The 21,420-nt window shown below is 40.6% G+C and overlaps 1 protein-coding gene across 5 annotated transcripts in view; it reads left to right on the top strand.

Moving 5' to 3' along the window:
* The window catches only part of acot7 (acyl-CoA thioesterase 7), a 58,642-nt gene that overhangs the window by 18,957 nt on the left and 18,265 nt on the right, over positions 1-21,420 (top strand). For 3 of the 5 annotated variants that reach the window (XM_080469244.1, XM_080469242.1, XM_080469246.1), the window contains exons 6-8: positions 767-781; positions 938-1,024; positions 17,347-17,463. In XM_080469244.1, the coding sequence (XP_080325370.1) occupies positions 767-781; positions 938-1,024; positions 17,347-17,463 (219 nt within the window). The remainder of the gene's footprint in view (positions 1-766; positions 782-937; positions 1,025-17,346; positions 17,464-21,420) is intronic. The other 2 variants (XM_080469243.1, XM_080469245.1) reach the window with 1 other exon arrangement.

The raw sequence follows: 21,420 nt of genomic DNA, 5'->3' as shown, positions 1-21,420 counted from the left end.
GCCGTCCGTTTATATCGCAGATGAATTAATTTGGTATAATCTCATGAAGTCACACATTAACAAGTCGGGCAGGAGTGTTGCTTATATCCTGGTGCATGTGTTTTAATTCGTCATATTCTCAGAGAATAACATCCTTCAGTAATCTGTAAACTGCGCTGCAGGATTTCTCCGCGTGTGATTGGTCAGACGCTGTAAACTCCGCCCCTTTCATGTGAACGCGCACACCTAGGTCTGGGTTGAACTAGAGAGTTGATTACCTGCTTGATCAGGGTTGCGCATGTCTGGATAACTTAACCCAGGAAACAAGAGATCCTGGATATGTTCATCACGGTTCGTAGTACAGGCCTCTGATCACCTGAACTTATTCACATAATACACACTAAAGTGCGCCCCTGGTGGTCAAATAAATGTATTGCAGTTAATGTAATAATTCCTCACAGCTGGTAAATTCCAACTTGCGGGCTGATTGGACACTGTGGTGGGCTGGTTCTGGCCCATGGGCCGTACGTTTGACACCACCGATCTAAAGCCTCCCAAGATCTCCACTAAGAAAGACTGAACTCTTCTCCAGTCTCTGCTTTGTCACAATGTGACAGTTCAATCAAATCCTGGCAGACACTCCCTGTTAGAAAAGGTTGGGAACCACTAGCATGCATTTCAGTAATTTTACACGATTCTCTCATTTTCTCACAAGTTTAGAGTGTTTAAAAGACAACATCTGCTTTCTGTATTTAATTCTCCAATTCTGTTATTTTTGCTCTCCCAGAGGATTCTCCAAAAGGTATGTGAACCTGATCAATCAGACAGCAGCATGCCGGTACTGTGGCTGGGCAGCATGTATGAAAGAAAGCGTGGGGCTTATGCTTGCTTTGGCCAAACACAATGTGGCAGCACGTTTTTGTTTTATTTTGACAGCTTGTGTGCCTGTGTGTTGCAGAACAGCACACAGTTGGCTTCAGCCAGTCCAGTCTGATCCATTTGGTGGGGCCTTCAGACTGCACACTGCACGACTACGTTCATGGAGGTGAGTCTATTTCTGTACTGCACGTTCAGTAGGTCACACAGACAACTCATGATGGTAGGTTTTACAGTCTTTTTAGGTGTTTTTATGAGTAAACTGTGGATGAACTACAAGGGGACACTCACATTGTCAAATGACACTGAAGATTAGGATTAACAGGACTTCACCTTTACAGTCAAAACTCATAATTTCCTCAACTCATCAAAGGCAAAACTGCAATATGATCAGAAACAATTCCATGAAAAAAGACCCGGCAGCTGAAGAAAGTCAATCTTCTCGCTGCTACAAACCAGTTTGAAGTGGAAATGTGTTTGTTTCTGCCACATGGTAAACACAACTTGAAGACAACTTGTTCATTCTTTTTTAAATTTTTGATTTTGCTCTTTATTATGGGATGTACCCCTCTCTCTGGTCTATTCATACTTCCTTCTGCTCAATTAGTTTGTGCGACCAGAGAGTATAAAAAAAGAATCTCCTTTGCATAATGATTAAAGCTACTTCACTCGCATAATGGACATATTGCATCAAATGTATCTGGGGAAAGCAGAGCTTCTGTCTCTCACACACAGTTTGTCTCACAACATGTCGTACATTTCCTGTATGTGCAAAATAAGAACTATTGTTAAAAGCAGATCATTTGCAGATGTTAGCGGCATTGTCCGAATTATAACAGCGCATTTAGTACATTTGCACTTATTACATGAATCATTAATTATTACATTAATTTATACCCAAACATGCAGTATATATTTTTGTCATGTTTATCCCTTCCCACCATCAAAAACATCCTCCTTGTGCCTTTATGAAAAATCACAACTTTTGGAATAATCAACATTCATACCACCGCTTGACCAAGAAAATAGCACGTATGTTTCTTTACATTTACATGTATTAATGGGTCTGCTGGAAGGACGGAGGGCTGTACCCCCATGGCCTATATCTGTTCTCGTTGCTCATTAATTTTCATGCAGGAAGGATAAAAATTGTTCTCCCTGAACATAGAGATTGACCTCAGCAGGCTGAACCAAAAACAAGTCAAATATATTAGAATTTAAAATTCAAGGAATCATCTGTCAGTAAGCTCATTTAGTGATAGTAAAAGTGACTTGATTATATCTTAACCCAAACATGGTTTGCCCAATGGTGAGGAGTATTTTTTGGCCAAATGCTACAACTTCCTGTGTTTTCACAATAAACTATGTTGTTAATGGTTGTTGGGATCAATACCTAATAAAATGGAGGACTGCTAGAGAAGAAAATCTGTTAAATCTTTATATAATTCCCCTGCAACCGTCAAACTGGGAATTGTACTTTGTCTTACAATTACAAAATGACTAAGAATTTGACTTTTTGTCTGAAATCTCATCTTGTTTGTATGTGTGTACTTCTTACTAACCTACACCTACCCCACCTGATTTTATCTCTCAAATCAGGGGAGTCAAACATAAGACCTCTGAGAGACTCCAATCCGGCCAGACCACCAAGCAAATTCTAAACATTTCAAAGAAAACCGTTTATTTAGAATACATTTCTTAAAAGTAGCAGACAACACTGAGACCCGAGCCGAGCTATCGGTGATGCTGCCATGAAGGCTGGCTAGCTGGTCGCTATCAAACTGGTCGCAGGCCAAGCTGACAGGGTGAGAGTTCTCCAGGTGCTCTGGTTTCCTCCCACATTCTTCTCAATGGATAATCTAAATCGTCTTTATCTGATCTATTTCAAAAAAGTAAATTATCTAATTAATTGAATCGGAACTGCATGTCTGTGTGATTGAGAAGAACTTGTTCAATTCTGCAGGTTATTAAACTCTCATCATGTCATTCTTTCATCAATAAATGTTACGAGTCACACATGGTTTGAATTGGAAATAGTTCATTGAAACTGCCGCATGCCATTGAAATGCTCAAATAGTCTTTTAAACAGCTTAAATATGCAAATAAAATGCATAAATATATGTAAATGGTTGAAATTGTGTATTTTCATTAATTCATCAGGGTCTATAGAAATGCTATAAATGCCGTTTACTGGGAACTAGTTTGCCTACGGAACATAAGAGCAGTGACGCAGATTTGTTGCAGCAAAAGCTCAGTGCACAATTTAAAGTGACTAACAAATTAAATGTAACAAGAGTTTAATATGTTTGGTGATTCCCGAGAGTCTCGCGTTGGTGAACCACAGAACTTTTTGTTCAGTTTTGACTCTTGGTTGAAACGTTGCTCGCCATTGTGCGCTACACTGCAGAAAGTTATCTCCCTTCACTCGAGGGACGTTGGACTTTAACAAGTTCATTATTTTGTGTCCAAAGGTCATAGCTTGCCAAAAACAGCTGTCAACTGTTGATAAACAAAAAAATAATGGGTTGTTTGTGCGCCCTCTAGTGGACTAACCATGTTATATCTACTTGACTGGAGACATTGATTGAAGCGTAAAACCTTAAACTCTGATGTGAACATAAGTGGTGCGTGCTCGTAAGGAAAGCACTAGAGTGAATGCAAGAATCAAGTTTCTACTTAATGCAACTCAGAGGAAAATGAAGTTTTGTGACTCCTCTGAGTTTTGTTGAAAGTTCACACCACACTGTGAGATTGATCTGGCGCTAACGGCTGCTGACAAGCTGTTTCAGAGCCCAGTGTTACTAAATCACTCTCTGCCACTAGTCTGCAGTATCTGTCAGACTACCCCGTTGTTCTCACACACGTGTGAAACAAAGGCACTCGTAAGAAGGATAAAGCTGTTTAGTATTCAAGGCAGGGACAGGCCTTAGCATCCAGTACAGTATGGAAATCCTGCGAGAAGAAAATGAAACGGAGCCGTCTATAGTACACAACATAAAGGAAAGCACAAAGGAAGGGTACCAGAGGGGAGAGATAGACATATAGGGGGAGAAGAAAACAGATGTAATTGATACAGAGGCAAGGAGAAGCACCTTTTGTAGCGTGAAGCAACCCTCAGGTTTTAACTTATAGTACATTTGCTATGCAGAATGAAAACATTCGGCATGTGAGAGTTTAAAGCTTCCATCTGTGTGACTGAACTCTAGTAATGAGACACTTTTCTCTATTTATGTGCTTCTCGGTGCTGCTGCGTTGCTTAAGTAGCTTCTCGGGTGTGTTGCAGCTCGATGTTGCTTGCATGACAGCGCTCGGCTGTCTCCAGCATGGCTGTAATGGGGAAAGAACAGAATGATGAGGACAGAGAGGATAATAAACGGCTGGAACAACGAGTGGAAGATTTCAGGTCTTTGCAACCTGAAATTTATAGTGCCAATGCCCTTTTCACTTATATGCTCGGAGGTAATCCAACCCCTGCTGTACACTGTGTTTCAGTTGTCTGGTTCTAGAGTCCATCCATCCATCCATCCATCCATCCATCCATCCATCCATCCATCCATCCATCCATCCATCCATCCATCCATCCATCCATCCATCCATCTATCCATCAAGAAACCTTAATACCTTCACAGGAAGAAAATGCAAACTACGTATTAAAAGGCACCAAAGGATTAAATTGAGGTGAGAGTGCAAAGCACTGCACCACCTTCCCACCTTTGCTAAGTAGAGAAAGTATTTCTATTTAGCTATCACTTACCCAATAATCCATTTGAGGATTTTATGAGAGTTTTTTTTAGTTTTAACTTTCAAATCTGACAAAACACACGCTACACAAACAAATGAATACTAAAAGCGTTTGGTACAAGGGCTCATGAGATAACATGCATATATGAGTATGGTGCCACAATATAAAGCCATGTGTTGCTTTAGTGACACCTTATGTCCATATTATGTAAGTAAATATGCAAAACCTTTAAGGGAGTTTCATATTCTTTCTGACAAATATATTTATAATCTGTTAAGAAAAAGTCAGACCGCTATATCAATGCGTCGACTTTCTTGGCTACACAAAATGCAGTTGCAATAAACCTTGTTTGGATCTTTAGTAATTTGTAGTAAACAAAATTGTGGATTTAATAGGATGGCAATTTTCATAATTTCTGCAAATGTCATCCAAAATGTCATCCTCGCCTTTCCACAGAGTCAAGTACACAGTAACAGAGTCTATTTCAAATCAACATCTAAGGCATACGTCTGATATTTCATGCAGTTCTATGAGGTCCTTGTGGTCGCAAAGACAGAATTACAAATTCTATATTAATCATCACTTTCTGGAAATGTTTACATTAGATTTGCATTAGCTCAAACACCTGAATACATTTTGCTTGTAAAAAGCTGTCAGTTTGACTTTGGTTATTTCTCTGATCCAGATTACCTAAAAAAAGACCAAACAATAGAGACAACAAACTTGAGATTAAGGGAAAAACAATTCACAAAATGAGTGCATATCCAGATTTGACGGTTTAACCACAAATCTGATTATCTGAAGTCCCAAATTCATAAAAAAAAAAAAAAACCCTTCCTAAAAACTTGTGTGATATCAGCACAGGCCAGATGCTTTTAATCAGTCAAGGTTTATTGTTTCTGGCTGGATGTTCCCGCCTCATACTGCCATTTCTATTGAGGTCAGCTATATAAAAAGGCCATCAAAGAGACATCATATAGCGAGGAGGAGGAAAAAGAACAGTGATGTTCGCCGAGAAAGAGGAGGGAATGAAGGGGAGACAGGTGACAGTGAGGTGAGACAGATAAGCTCTGCACGTGTTGCAGTTGCCCGTTTAATTTGGTGAGCTTGCCAAGAAATGTGTCCAATTAAAAATCAAACGTTGGAACATGCGTACGGGTCACTTCGGATACGCGCGCGCTGCTGACTTGCTCTGTACATGCCGCTGCTCATTAGGCTGCGCTCTCTGTTGTTTGCTGCTGTAGCTTTCACTACACTTACTTGTATTACGTTTACATAACGAGTCAGGTCAAACAGCCAGTCTCTCTCTCTCTCTCTCTCTCTCTCTCTCTCTCTCTCTCTCTCTCTCTCTCTCTCTCTCTCTCTCTCTCCATCGTCTCCGTCTATACTTTAGTTGGAGGAAAGTAAACTGACTTTGACATGGCAGCCTCGCTGTATCATCAACCTGAGGAAGCTTAAAGCACGTGCAGGAAACACGTGGAGGATTCATGTCAAAGCTTTTGTTCCCATTAAAATAACTCCGCCGATGCGTTCAAACTGACTGATCCAAAATGTGACTCTGCATCCACACACAGCCTCTGATCGGACAGTCGTGCTGTTTAAGTTTTTAATTTGAAATCCGGTTTTCTATTTATTTTGTGTCTGAAGTCGTCTATGGCAAGTCGGGTTTTTGTACTGGATGAAAAAAAAGGCTTTTATATTTAGGAGCAGATCTCAGTGAAACAGATGACAAAATACTCCCCGAGGAGTGCGATGATCCAGAATAAACTGAGCATCTTTGCAACAGTTGCGAAATAGAAACGTATAGAATAGAAATACTTTATTAATCCCAGAGGGAAATTCTTGACAGCGTTGCTCCACACAGAGTACTATTCAATAGGGTAGTAATGGTAAATGATAAATGTCAGAGTATGACTTAATGACTTAATATGGGCAAGAAGATGTGAGATGTGCTCATTTTGTTCTATCGTAGTTTTGTGGCTTGCTTACGGGCATTGGATTAAGTACTGAATTGAACATATGCTGCTTGCCCGTGGGAAAAGAGACACGCCTGCTTAGAGGTAAAAACAATTCTTCGAAATACACAAAATGTTTACAGCTCCAGATGTTGAAAGGTCGAGGCCTCCGCAGCTGTTCTTCAAACTGCAGACATCTGTGGTGGAGATCAGCTGAGGAACGTGCAGAACAAAAAGCCAGATAGCTTGTGATCATGGAGGAGATGAGACCAGATCATCATGATGTCCGACCACCTGCTGTTCTGTCTTTCCCTCCTGCATTTCACCTCCGGGCCGAAAACGTACTGATGCAACAAGAATGTACGATTCTCATAACTCAAATCGATCTCAGAAGAGACGTTGAAATGGGGACATTTTATGATTCCTGGAAGAGTATTTGTTCGTTTTGAATTTGATGGCAGTTTTTAAATGTGACCAACGTGAATCATAAGTTGAATAAGTTGCTCATTCAGATGGTTTATTACTGTTCCTGTCTTTTGTCGCTCCTCTAAACTTTTGTGAGAAATGCGCCAGGATTTTTCATGCATTTTCTTTCCGTTTATGTTGATTATTCTGTTTTCAATTTGATTTACCAATTTTTGTTTTCATTTACAACTTTAGTCATTGTCCCAACTCTGTAGTACTTTACCTCATCCCTTCATCGTCTTATGCTCCCTCTTCCTCTTATGCCGCTCTCCTCCTAATCCTCCTCCTCCTCCTCCTCCTCCTTCGATGTTCCGAAGAAGTGTACCGCTTGTTTCCATGGAAACAGCCGTTGATTGCCACAGGTGGACACCACTGTGGTCTGATTAAAACAGCCACAAAAAGGATTAAAATGAAAGAAAAAAGCTTGTTCTCATGTTTGTTTGTGCAGTTTTGTTACATTGAATTGTGCATTTCTGAAGAAGTCATCGGCTTGTGAGTCACAGTGGCCGTTCTCATTCATGTTTGTGTCGGTTTGGTTCAATTCGGTGTGCACACTTTCACCTCCGACATATGTTGTGTATGCATACGTGCAAGAGAAATGAGAGGAAATACAGATGTGGGCCCATAAAATGGTCATGGTGCATAGATTTAATACAGGATGTGTGACATGGTAGATCCAGGGAGTGAGTGTGTGAGCAGAGGGCATCCATCACTCTGGCTTTATATTATCTGTCCTTTGCTCGGTTCTGTGCTCGGTGGGTATATAAACATGTCAGCGTCTGAGGCCGAGGAATCCAGCGAGGCGGTGCGCTGGAGATGGTGCAATCGACCTTTGTGTGTCTATGAGTGTGTATGCGCTGCGCTTCAGGTGTTACTAAAGTTGTAGGGACCTGGATCCGTTCACAGGGATGCACCATGGAGACAAAATGCAAATCTCCGAATCCTAACGAGCAGAAATGATTTGAGAGTATGAAGAGGAACGTAGTAGTTATGGTTAAGGGTAGCAGGAATGTAAGCAGGGGTAGTGTCTCCTGAATTACACACACAAGTGTGTGTGTGTGTGTGTGTGTGTGTGTGTGTGTGTGTGTGTGTGTGTGTGTGTGTGTGTGTGTGTGTGTGTGTGCGTGTGTGTATTACTTCCCCTGGCAGCCTTCTCTCATTTAAAACCAGCATTGATTAGGAAATAAAACACTGAATCAGCCACCCGGGTGGAGACTTGGCTTCACATGAGAAGAGACTTGAAAACAGGAAAGTTAAGGTGAAACTCAAGTACAATGTAATCATAGAGGAAACAAAACTTAAATAATCATTAATATTGTTTTAGTAATATCAAAAATGCAAAGCCACTATTAAAGCTCCATAAAAGTAAGATATTTAGAGGAAGAACCCCAGACCTGCATTATCCCCGTGGAGACAAATGGATGTCAGTATGGGCCACATGCCTGCTCTCTTTCTACCCATTAATGTGGCTGATGGCTGAAAGTACAGCTCGTATAGAGAGACATCCGGATATTGGTTGTTCTGTCCCTATTACAAGTTCTGAAATATAGACACACCTTGAAGAACATTCAGTGCGGTGACTCATCATTGGAAAACTGACCTAAAAGCAAAACTAATACAAAGTATGGAGTTGCCGAGGCCTGTGCAACTGAATCCAGACTCCAAACTATTATACAATCTTTTTTTTTTCTTTCGCTTTTACACTGAAGTACATTTCAGAACCTTAAAATGTCTTACTTTTACCTAAGAAGTTGAATTTACTTTTCTGTAAACTTTTTTTTTTTTTTTTGTTACGCTTGTCTCTGAACTTCTACTTAGGAAAGTTTATGAAGTCAAAAGTAAAGGATTTGAGTACTTCAGGCCACTCTTGACATTTGTGATATCAATAAGATTACAGAGTTGATTGTTGAGGAAAACAATGGAGGAAACAAATGCTGCCCAGTCTTTTGACAAAAAAATCTCTGGAAAAACAGAAGTTTCCAAACCTCTGAAAAAGGTCATGAACACACTGTTCATGGGCGCCACCACCTGCATGAGGTTTGTATAGTTGCGATCGAAACAAATCTCAGCTATCTAACTTTCACCAAACCATGCTAAAGAAATAAAAATATCCTGCGTATTACACACGCATCGGTAAGTTTGTCAACAATAATTTCTCCACCGAAACATTAGCATCTTCTCACTTTAGATGATTCCATTCTTTATGGATTCAAAGTCATTAAATTGCAGTGTAATGTATTGAAATATTTCCCCCCAAAAAAGACTTCAGTGACACAGAATGAACGGATTATGCTGCCGCCATCATGTCATTTGAAGCCGCATCAATGAAATCAACTTTTTCTGATCAGTTTCTTTTTCAAAAAAAACTTTCATTTTTGTAAAATTTCCCAGTTTCCCACCAGAAAAACGTAATATTCTGCAAAAAAGTAGTAGTCGTAGTAGTTTACCAAATTTACCATGCAGACAGAATCTCCTGGGTTCAAGTCCAGGAGTTTAGCCTTTCAAAGCAGTTTGCATGTTTTCCCTTTGGATGTCTGGATTTTCTCATTGTGTTCTGAAAACATACATTTGAGATTGAAGCAGTAGAGAAGATGGATTGACTTAGAAATGAAGGACATCATGAAATTTAATTCAGTAAATTTAAATGAGTGAGTATTCTCGAATAACATGCCACAACAGAGTCAACAGAGCCTTAATGAAACAAAGCCAATACCTGAAGACAGACTTGGTTGAAGCTCTGACGTGGAATCAATGTAAGATAGAAAACACAAACTTTAACGAGCTGCCTCAAATTGATTCGGCACATCAGAAATCCACAAACTGCTGTAACAAGGCCTGCGTGAGGATCTACGTTTGTGTATTCAGTCTACATGGACACGTTCAACAAGATGTTTGGGCACTTTCAGCAAGTCCTAAAAAGTGGGTCTGTATCCCGTCGATAGTTTTGTTCATCAAAAAGCATTCTGTTCACATTGAAAACATGTTGGAAACTTTTCAGATGTCAAAGTCAGGGCGTGTTTTATTTCAATTGAGCAAAAAATATACATGATGCAGGATGACGTCACCATCAGAAACTGAAAAAGCACAGTTTTGATTTCTCTATAGGACACGCTTGTCATGACTGACCAAAGGTTGATATCAGGGTTGCCAAAAAAAAAAAACATTCACTTTAATCTGGAAATGCAAATTAATGACAAGATTTTACTTATTTACCTTCAAAAAATACTACTTATTCAGGTTCAATTTAATCTGGCCTTTTTATCACAATGTATGTCTTTGTCTATATACTACAGCGTCACTGGACCCACCCATTCAAGATCACATTTAGCTCTGTGTGAAATAGGTATGACAGGTGTAGAAGAAATACACATAAAGAAATCAAACAGAGGCAGCAGTAACTGCAGTTCAATTTGTTATTAAATCACATTTAACTGCTTTAAAGCTGCACATGAGTTGGTCAGGAGCTTTAAAGACCCTGAATACATCGCACACCCCCGTTATCCAGCAGCAGGTGGTCTACAGTCAGCCAATCGCAGGGCAGTTCAGCCTATATATCCACATTTAAAGGTAAGAAGAATCCAAAGAACATTTTGCTGTCATTTCACATTAGTAATCAAATCTAGCTCATATGATTGTGTCAATATTTTCATACTGAATTTTGGCAGGTGAATGATAGTATTAACTTCTCCAAGAAAGATATCAGAAATGTAATAGAGGGCATGCACTTCCCAGGTTTTGATACAGTACCATGCTTACAAGCGTTCCCTGATGAAATGAAGTGATTATTACCCATTAAAAAAACAGGACATATGTTTGTTTTTCATTATTTTATTTTACTGAGGCCTGAGTTGTGCACTCAGAAAAGTAATCTGCGGGAACAGATGACCTTTTCCATCACAGCAGGAGGAACATTTTATCTGAAAGCTCTTTATCTGACAGTATTTCCATTATATGAATTGTATCTCAGTCATTTTCCCGGCCTGCGGTGCACATGGAGCGCATTGTTACCATGACAGCCCTCGCAATTTGCAGGACTTGAAGCCACATACGGATTTGTTAGGGAGCTGACTAGTGTTTGTTTAAAATCATCTGGAATGGTAAAATTTACAATAAAGGGGAGAGAAAAAAAAAAGCTCTGCTTATGGGACTCTGGGAGGTTGTGGGTGGGTTGGTGCATGGCAGTAATGCTAACAGGACCTGTTTCTATAGTAACAGCTCATTAGGAGGCAGTTTGAGCCGTTTTATACTGTCCATGATTAAAGCAGGTGTGGAGGGGACGAGAAGGGCAGTAAGGAGGCGGGGACTGTGAGGGCCAGATTGGGGTAGAGGGTAAGAACAGAGGAAATATGGATGAAAAAGAGGTGCAAAGATCAGGTAAGTTCAGGAAGTGATGGAAACATGTAGGAGAGGATGAAGCTGAGCGGATCTCTTGCTCTCACAGCCTCGCCGCCTTTCATTGGCGGCTGCACTGCGTGGTGCGTCGTGTCTGAGCCAGTTCTAATTAAAAGGCTCTGAAGTCAGTGTGCAGAGTTGATGGGCGAAAAGTGCTGCCTGGAAGACTCCCTTCAGTGCCTCTCATGCCTGTTGCCTATGGACAGCGTTGTGCAAAAAGATTTTTGGGGAATCGTCACATGAGATCTAATCACTGAGGTATTCTGCCCCATGGCAAACTGGGCTGCACTAGGGACTTGGTAGCTAATTGCCCTTTTTTCCCCCCATTTAGAATGAGCTGTCTTTGCTCTTAGTATACACCTCCCCTCCCCCCCCCCGTCTTTTGTGTTCCCACCCTGGGGCCGAGGGAGAGTCATGGTGTGCCATGTCATCCTGTGAATGTGTAACACCAGGCCCAGGGCTGTCTTGGCCTCGCTTGTCCTCATTTGCAGGCTCACATTGAGCCTCACTTCAACCTTTTTACATTGACTGTGCGAGGAGTTTGTTGGTTGTTTTTATTTGCAAGAGTTGCATTAACAGTTCCACTGATGGTAGTAATTAATAAAGACAAGCATCTTTGTTCCTCAAGGACAGCGTGGCCCTCCACTTTATTCGGCTTGACGTTTCAGTTAAAGGTTTTCACTGCACTGCATAAACTGTGTATCCAACATGATCATCATACCTGTGATGAGAATAAACATTTTGCTTCTTTTGCGGCGGGAAAACAAACATGCGAGACGCAATGGAGCATGTGTGATGTTGGCGTATCTAGGTAATGTCCGCAGCAGATTCTAGAATAACAGCAATGCCAGGAACTGTGAATAAAGGCTATTATGTACAACACATATGGTTTAGTTGTAGTAAGCTGCTTTCAAATTACATTTATGTACTGCTATAGCATCTCCAACCTTATAATAAGCTATTCCAGTTCTTTTATTGTGTTTCACCTGGTCCGTTTAACTTACTTTGTGCCAAAGTGGAAGCCGTCATGCGAAATGTTCCGGTGTCCGCAACAGATAGTGTGTGATCTGTCTTTCACTGGAAAAATTGGGTAAACACAAAGTTTGCAGTGTGAGCAGAAGTGCTGACACCGCCGTTAGCCCCCCAAGCATGGCTTTAAAGGGGTCATTTTAAACAGCGTTTCAACACTTTCACATGGGTCTCGGGGGTCCAAAAATATTGTATTCGGAGTCTTTTGCCCTAAACCCAGCTTTTCCTTGATTTTCAGCCATTTGGGTATTGGATCATATGAGCTGCATTCAGATTATGCTGTGTCTGTGTGAGCTGGACTGGCTCTGCCCACACATGCCCATCTTGAGAAGAGGAGGAAGTACTTCCTCTCGTGGTGCCATGTGCCAGAGCAGAGCTGCCGAATTGTGGGAGGGTCAAAGGGAGAACCTACCTTGATTGTGATTGGTTAAACCCGCAATGACAATATATAGGGTTTGATTTCTGATTCGCTCGGAGCAACACACTTTTAAAAAAATCAAACAAGCCAGGGAGAAAGATGACAGATTTTTTTTCACTTCTGGGGTATTACTGTTGGAAAACCATTAGAAATGAATTTTGCATAATATGACCCCTTTAAAGATTGGCTCTAAAACCTGAACTTCAGCCTGGATAGATGCTCTGTTATTTCTTGCGCTCGTAGGGGGATTTCAAATCGTGTCGGTCTTCAGTCCATGATTTCTTTCCATCCTCACACCATGTAAGCCCTTCATCCTAAATACCATGATCCAAGAATGGTGAAAGTTATTCTTTTATCATCTTTAATGGCAGTGAACGTTTGCTGTTTGCTCTCATACGTACAACACCATTAACTCTGTGCCAGGAGGGAAAAACTCTTTTCAGTGGGTAGTGGGCTGAATGCTTCTTGACAGGGTGAGGAACTTGGCCATTTGGGAGGAACACGGAGCCGAGTCGCTGCGCCTCCACACTGAAGACAGTGGAAAGGGCTCAGGCACCTCATTAGATTGCCTCCCGATCGCCTTGTACAGGAGCTGGGCCACTGGGACGAGGCCCAGAGGTCGACCCAGGATCACCTGCAGAGATTTCATCCCTCAGTTAGCTGGGGAATGACGCGGGATCCTCCAGAAGAAGTGGTCGTGCTCGTAGCTGTCAGTAATGTATTTCTGAATTCCTTATTAACGCCACAACTCTGTTGGACTCCGTGTGAAAAAACATATCTGAGCTGGTTCAGAATCTCTGAAATAAGCATTGATGCAGTATATTTAAATTGTCACTTACTTCTCCTCTGCAGTTTTATGAACCTTTGTATTTTCAACTCCTCATTTTCACTGTATTGGTTGAAGATTGAATATAAATCGATTTGTTGAAATGCTGCAACTTCTTCTCACAATTTTACAAGTGCACAATGAAGCAATGACGTTTAAATTTAAATGATGGAGGCTTCACTTTGAAAACAGTTGGCTCTCAGTAGTGCCATTAGATTCCTGCAAACCACCCAAGCTTTAACTACCTGTAGCTGTTTTCATCTATGAGGAATCTGTTTGGTAGTGCAGTGAAATGAAAACGACTAAAGTGGGCCTCAAATATTCCACTTCAGCCATTTAGCACATTGGCATTCAGCCTCAGCACTGAGCAGTGCTTTCTTTCTCCATCCCTTATGATTTCTTTATGTACCCTCCATGACCTCCTAAAGACGATTTCATTTTGATAGGAGCCCTCATCCCACTCCAGAGACACAAAATGAGAAAAACATAATCAAATTTTCCCTCAATTAATGTTTGTAGATGGAAAATTAAATTAGATAAAATCTTGGGTCACTTTGTCTCTGTAGTTCTTATCATTCAATACTATCAGCTGATCTGTAAATGCTGTAGCCCGAGCTGCAGTGTTTAGGTGCAGATTTGTTTGCTGATCCAATATGTTTGATGCTTCTTTGGTATCCCGTTTCATTTTGTGCCTGTGGGAGCTCAGCGCTTCCTCCAGTCAGTCCACGGTGAACTCGAGCAAACAAACATGTAAGTGATACCGATTCCAGCGTAAACAGGCCTAATGCATTTGAAACCTCTGATTTGAATATTCTTGTTGCGTGATATTACTCATGACAATTGTAATGTATTCGTTTGAGCCACACTTTATGCAGGATCTTAGTAAACCAGGCACAATGTGCTCAAGTAGGCCCTGTTTACACGACAACGGATTCGAGTGTATCCGCAAAACTTTCTTCACTTTTGGGGGGGTCCGTTTACACGGCACCAGTGTGCTGATGCACTGTATCCGCAAAGTTTTTAATCCGGCTCCCAAGGTGGAAAGATTCTTTCACAGCCGCTAATCCATCCTGCAGAGACTAGCCGGTGTGCAGTGTTTACATTCAATTTCATCATCTTGTTCAGGTCATGATCCTCCTCCATTAAGTGTTACATGCTCAGACATGACCACTCCAAGCTTTGAATAGCTGCAGCCTGCTGTGTGTTGTGCTCAGGGGAAATTTTCAATCTTATGTGAGATCCCATCAATTTTCACAACATAACAAAGATGGCAAAAAAATATTACAGCAGATGGGTTTTGAAAAAAACAAAAAGGCTGTCAAACGGCTCATGAAGGGAACTGATATTATTCCGTGAGCACGCACAATTTAAGGCAGACTCACTGTTGTCACCTTTCGGAAATCATCTGTCGGCCTTAATCACAACCAGAACTGTTCACCAATCAATGTTCTTTTGGTGTAAGTTAGTATATGGTCGTCCTTTTCCTTTGCAAGAGCACACACTCGACACACACACATCAACGTGCGAGCCTGACTAATTAATCCACTGAAAATTTAAGTACAGAAGCATCCTGTGGCTCCTAATGGAAACATTAGGTTTGGCTTAGACAGAATGCACTTGTACATATTGGTTTTATCAGTAAAATAAAATGGAAGTGAGTCTCCAACCGTTTGGGATAAGAGGATGCCAAAGTAATAGCATGGTTAATTCTTAATCAACTGAGTGGGACCACTTTTGCAGCGAATGCTGCATTTGGGAGCAAGTAGCACATTCTGTTTGTACTCCCACACATTTGGCTGTCATAAATAGAGCCACACAGTGCAGATGGTAGGAACCTTTGGGAGCAAAATCAGCCATCAGCAAGCACATTTATTGATTTTCTGTAACGTGAGAGATACAAAAAGCGACTTGGAGGGAGCGGCTGGTGTAACTGGAGTGTCTAGCAGAGGGTCTGACCGTCTTAATGTGAACAGGCACTGCATGTGCATTTTCTGAGACGAGCTGCGGATGGCTTCCTCCTCCTTGTATCTCTCATATCAGAGCTGCTCAATCTACAAGATATGTCTGATTTTCTGTAAACAATGGAACAAAGACCACCAAGGCCATGCATTGTGTATCATTTAGACGCAGGAGCACTGGACCTGCCCTTCCACTCTATGTACTCTGCTCTAATGTGGAAGTAATGAGTTGAGAGCTCCATAGTGATATACAAACTTTGATTTCCTGCTTAAAGTATTCTACTGCACTTTGGATCATGTACTTTCTAAATGACAAAGTGGACACTTTAATGATGATGATCAAGTACGATACTTTACCCAAATTCTGTTTCTTTATATCAAAGACGAACGTCCAGTAGATTTAAATGGTGGCTGTTAAATGTTTCATCGCTCACATGATTTGCTGGATTCCTTCCACTCACACTGAATTCTGATTTTTATATGTTTCATTGGCAGTGGCAGCAACTGTGAAATTGAGCATGTGGTCATTTATGAACATTATTGTCACATTTATACATGAACAGAAATGATTTCCATGAAGATCCTGTGAAATGCAAAATCTACTCTGTGTTGTTTTATTTTTGTGCTTCATATAAATAAAAGTACACCGTTCTTTTTGGCCAACATTAGACATCCTGAGCTAAAATCAAATGATCATATTCTATTAGTGCAGTGCTGTCTATCTTCTATACCTGCTTTATCCAGACCAACTCGGCTGCAGCCTTTTCTAAGAAACACAGGTTAAATGTTTGTGTACATTCTGGATAGGTCCATCAGAGGACTAACAAGGTGGAGGAAGAAAAACTCTCATTACCACCAGAGGAACATGTAATGCCGCAATGTTTACCCCTGCACCTACCACTGCACTACCCTTTTTATTTTTTTTTTATGAATATTAAGGGCTCGTGCAAGCAAGTGAGATTTAGTTAAGAATCAAGCGTCAAACTTTGACTAACGTTTTTTTAAATTTCCTAAATTACTGCATGAAAGAAAAATGTCACTTTAAGAAACCATAGCTGTTGTTAGTGTTCTTTTGGTGAAAGTTTCTTTGGACAGTAAATAACTGGACTATCGGCAGGCCTTCATTCTATAAGGTGAATTTGAATTATTGACTTTACCATGGAGGTATGCAATATTCTCCTCAAACATTCACAGCAATCCATCAGAGGAATATCTGCTCACTGAAAGACTATTGAAACACGTTTTGTTGGCAGTGGGCTGACAAACAGAGGACTAATGAGTCTGAACGAGGGGCTAATGTTGAGGAAATGGTGCACAGACTCATTCATAATTCAGCTTCAGGTGGATAGTTTTCTAATTGCATCAGGAAACCCATTAGCTTCCACGTCCAGCAATCTCATCTCAGCAAAATAGCGTCTGAAAAGGCATTCGAGAATCCCTCTAACTTAATGACTTCATTTACTTCTACAGACTTGTTTGGTATCACAAGTTTCACTGGTCCAGGGTACAACAGTCAACACTGATGCAGGGTTAATTTTAGAAATGGTCGACAAAATCCGTTTTCGGTGGCACCGTACTCTCTTCACCGACTGGTCACATTGAAACATGTTTGATAACTTGAGGAAGTTTATTGTCCAGTGAAAGATCTTGTGATCCTCCTTATAAGTCGGTGTCTATATTAATACGATGAACTGTGTCTGATTCAGGAGTAACCATGAAACTGATGGACGAGGTCGCTGGCATCGTGGCCGCCCGGCACTGCAACACCAACATCGTCACGGCTTCAGTGGACGCCATCAACTTTCACCGCAAGATTAAAAAGGGTGAGGAAGACACACTGCTACCCTCCGAGAGCTTCACGTCACAAACACACGTCCTGAACACAAACGCTGCAAAGCTGGCTGGAGGAAACGCAGAGCTGTGTCGACATGCTTTCTTCTTTGCCTCTTTCCCGCTAATGAACTGCAATCTCTGAAAAACCCAATTACGTGATGATGTGGAAAACTCAGCAGTGTTTAAATTCGGCCTCAGCTGGTTTAAATTGGTCTGTGTAACGCTAACAGCTGTCACACTGTTGCTAATCGCGACCAGTTGTGTTTTGCAGGGCTGACCCTGCATCTGGAAAAACACGTCATTGTTAATGATTCAGCTATTTTCCATTACGCCGTTTTGTCTATTTGCACTGTATTTGTGGTGCAACGTCCCAGTGGTCTGTGAGGAGCTCATGACGAAATTAAAAAGCACTGAGCACCTTGTTTTGACATTTATTTGAGAACTTTTACAAACAGAGTCATACACTTAGCCTTTGAAATGTTGGTTTAAAATGACACTTGTGTTCCTGTATACACTGCCGTCAGCTGCGGGACTGTTTGATTACAGAAAGTGATCCAAAGTGCTTTTGGAACCGTTTTTGTCGCGGCAAGGTCAAGATGACACAAACATTCAGTCCAACACATGCACACCCCTAATCTGGCCTCATGGTGCAGGGACATTTGAAGAAGTGCTTTATAACTTGCATTTTCAGTACGTTAGCAACCGCCTAGTTCACATCTTACTTTTCATGTTTAACATCTTAATCTTTGTTCAATGAAGGGTGACAATGTGTTTGTACATTGTTACTGCGCTTCCAAAAACATTTCAGGTATATCTACTCAAGCACTTGTTCTTCTGACAACTTTTTAGTTACAATAATTACATTTGAAGACACCAGAAAAAGTTTTAGATACCTTATGAAAGAGAATGGCACTCAATGAAAGTTGAAAATCAATTTTTACTTTTGTCTTTCATAACATTTCACCACTTTCACTTTCTCACTTTTCCTCAGGCTCTGTTTACACGACAACGTTTTCAAGTGAAAACACAATATATATATATATATATATATATATATATATACACACACACACACAAATAAATCTCCATAGAAATGGGGGGAAAAAACCTTTTTTTTTTTTTAAAAAAAGCTCCAACTGCATCGCTGTGTAAATGGAGAAAAACTTTTCGGAAATGCTGCGACTGCACGTGCCCATCACAGCCGTAGTGAATAGTTGTTCTTCATCGTCTGACCAAACGAATGTCTGTTTACTCACCCTTGTTAATGTTTATAGCGTATTGTTCTCGTCATTGCAAAACAAACAACAGCATCTACTAGTGGCCAAACATGAAATCTACGTTGCTGTGTAAACACAAATCTTTTTTGAAACGAAGACACAAAAACGATGCGGTTTCACTTGAAATGTTGTGTAAAGAGGGCCTTAAATAATTAATGTTATCTAAGTATATATATTCTACATAAAAACTGTGTGTGACCAAGTTAATGAATGGCTGCACATGTAGATATTTTCTAGAAAGACTTTTAGGAGAAAATTTGAGGATTTACAACAGTTTGTTCATTACGTCATTTCAGTGAGTTCAAACTTGAAAGTGGCCCAATATATAATGGATCAGTCGACTTCATGTGTTTGTGTCACTTATTCATATGTTGAACTTGAAGTGGTCCAGACATCCAGTGCTCACCTTCCGGTGTTATAACCACACCAGGATATGATGTCAACAGAAGACTAACTGCTCATTGTTGAATTATGAAGTGGTTAGATGGTGCCAGGTTGTCTCTAAAAACTCTCCTTTTACAATACACAAGTTTAAAAATGCAGACAACTTTATTCAAGCAGGAAAATTCCCTCAGGTCATGAGAAACTCTGAGTAATAAGGAGTGGGCGGCAGGATGTGAAGTGACTTTTCAAACATTTAAAACACACCTTTCTGGGGATTTCAGGAGTAGAAAACTCAACAGAAGAGATTGGCTGAGATCCATGTCCGCATCTTTCCGCTGCTGTGAGCCGCTCCAGTTGCTGCCTCGGTCTGTCCCTTGGGTTTAGGTGGTGTTGACATGATTTCCCCTGGCTTCCACAGCAACTTAGGTGTTATGTCACCAGCAGACTACCCATTATTTTAGGTGGTCAGGAAAAATGCAAAAGTGATTAAGAAAACAACAGCTAGTGGCAATGAAGATCACAACTCTGGATTTATCTGAGTTATTTTATCCTGTGTTTCCCTCTTGTCAATAAAATGTTGAATAAGCTGCATAACTTTGAGTTTAAAACCCCCAAAATGCAAGCAATCTAAATGTCAGGTTTTGGGTGTGTCGTTTCCACATCATGTATGATTGAAGTTTTAATATTCCAGGAAAACCGCACATTTTCTTACATGTGTCATTCTGCAGAGATGAAAAGTCTTTACATAATGTTTCATGTCTACCAGCATAAATATTAAGGTTGAGGGAATACAGTTTGATGGTAAGGGGTGTCGAACCAGCCAAAAGTAAACGATGCCCGCCTGGCCCCCAAAAAACTCATAACACCTCTCCACTGATTAGTAAAAGCCAGCAGGATGGAGTGAGCATAATGTTTTTAGAAACAAGGTAAAATTCACAGATAAAAGCTGCACAGATTTGTTTTATTGTCACTATGAAAGCAACATGTTGTACATTAATTCTTATTATTTGCATCCTAAATTGCCTGAATAATGATTTATGAAAATCAAACCAAAATGTCTAATAGCCTTCAGTACTCCAAGTAAAAAATATTTACATTTAGAAATAAAACAAATCAGGTTTTTAGTTACAAATGTTTTATGCAAATATAACTTAACTTCAACTGGTATTCAGTATGTGGGGAACCTAAAGTGGTGCTCAAGCCGACAGCTGACAGTCAGTGGTTGTGGACTTTAATGACAGAATAGGCTGAAACGTCTGTCTTCTATATATTCTGATACAACAGTGAAATAGTCCCACTGGCCTGCTCATGCAAAGACTGAGTTGAGAACCTGGTCCAGAAACACGACAATCCTAAAATATCTTTCTTCCTAAACACACCTGATTGTAATCCATGGCTCATTAAAAGACTTTCTGCAGAACTTCATGACATATTCATTATGTTCTGATGTGTCAGACCAGGAAGACGTAAACATGTAAGATTGCCCACTTCAGGTTCAGATTCACTTATGTAACATATTGGACTCAATCTTATACTGTACCACACCAAAGTAATTCTACCTGAAGGTCTGACAGTCTTACACCCCGGAAGACATTTTAAAGCCTGAACACACAAGGCTCAAGTTTTTTCGTTCCGTTCGTACACGATCACACAAAAAAACCAGGAGGAGTTTATCCTAATAAATTAATTCGGAATACAAATGCATCTCCCTGAACTTGCAGGGTACAAGAATGTTTCACTAATGCATGTGACATTTAAAAACTGTCTGAAGACAAAAAGACAAAATGAACATTAAACACACTGAAGTGGGAAGTTAAGACTCTGAACATTAAACAGACTCGGCTCTGTTTATGCCTGAACAGTCAACTTTTCTCAGTTTAATGCCGGCAAGGTTAATATCGTTTTCAGCGGAAACATTGAGAAAACTGTAGGTAGAACTGTAGGTAAGTAAAACGATGAATTGTAAAAAAAAAAATATATATATCTCAGAGTCTGTAGATTTAACTTGCAACCACATTTATATTTTAATGGCTGCGCTACAGAGTGAGCTGAACAAGATTAAGTATTATGTTTCTTCTCAGTATTCTAGTGTCTGTGCAGCGGTGGTTAGAGAGGCAAGCTTGTAACCGACGGGGCTGCTGGTTCAAATCCCTCAACTGGCCAGAGATTTACCCCCCCCCCCCCCCCCCCCCCCCCCCCCCACACACACACACACACACACACTGGCCCCAGTATCAACAGGGTATCCAAAAAGTTAACAGAAACAGGAGTCAGTGATGACATCAA

This window comes from Lipophrys pholis (assembly GCF_963383615.2).
Source record: "Lipophrys pholis genome assembly, chromosome: 8".
Classification (NCBI taxonomy): Eukaryota; Metazoa; Chordata; class Actinopteri; order Blenniiformes; family Blenniidae; genus Lipophrys; species Lipophrys pholis.
This window is presented reverse-complemented; position numbering and strand designations above follow the sequence as displayed.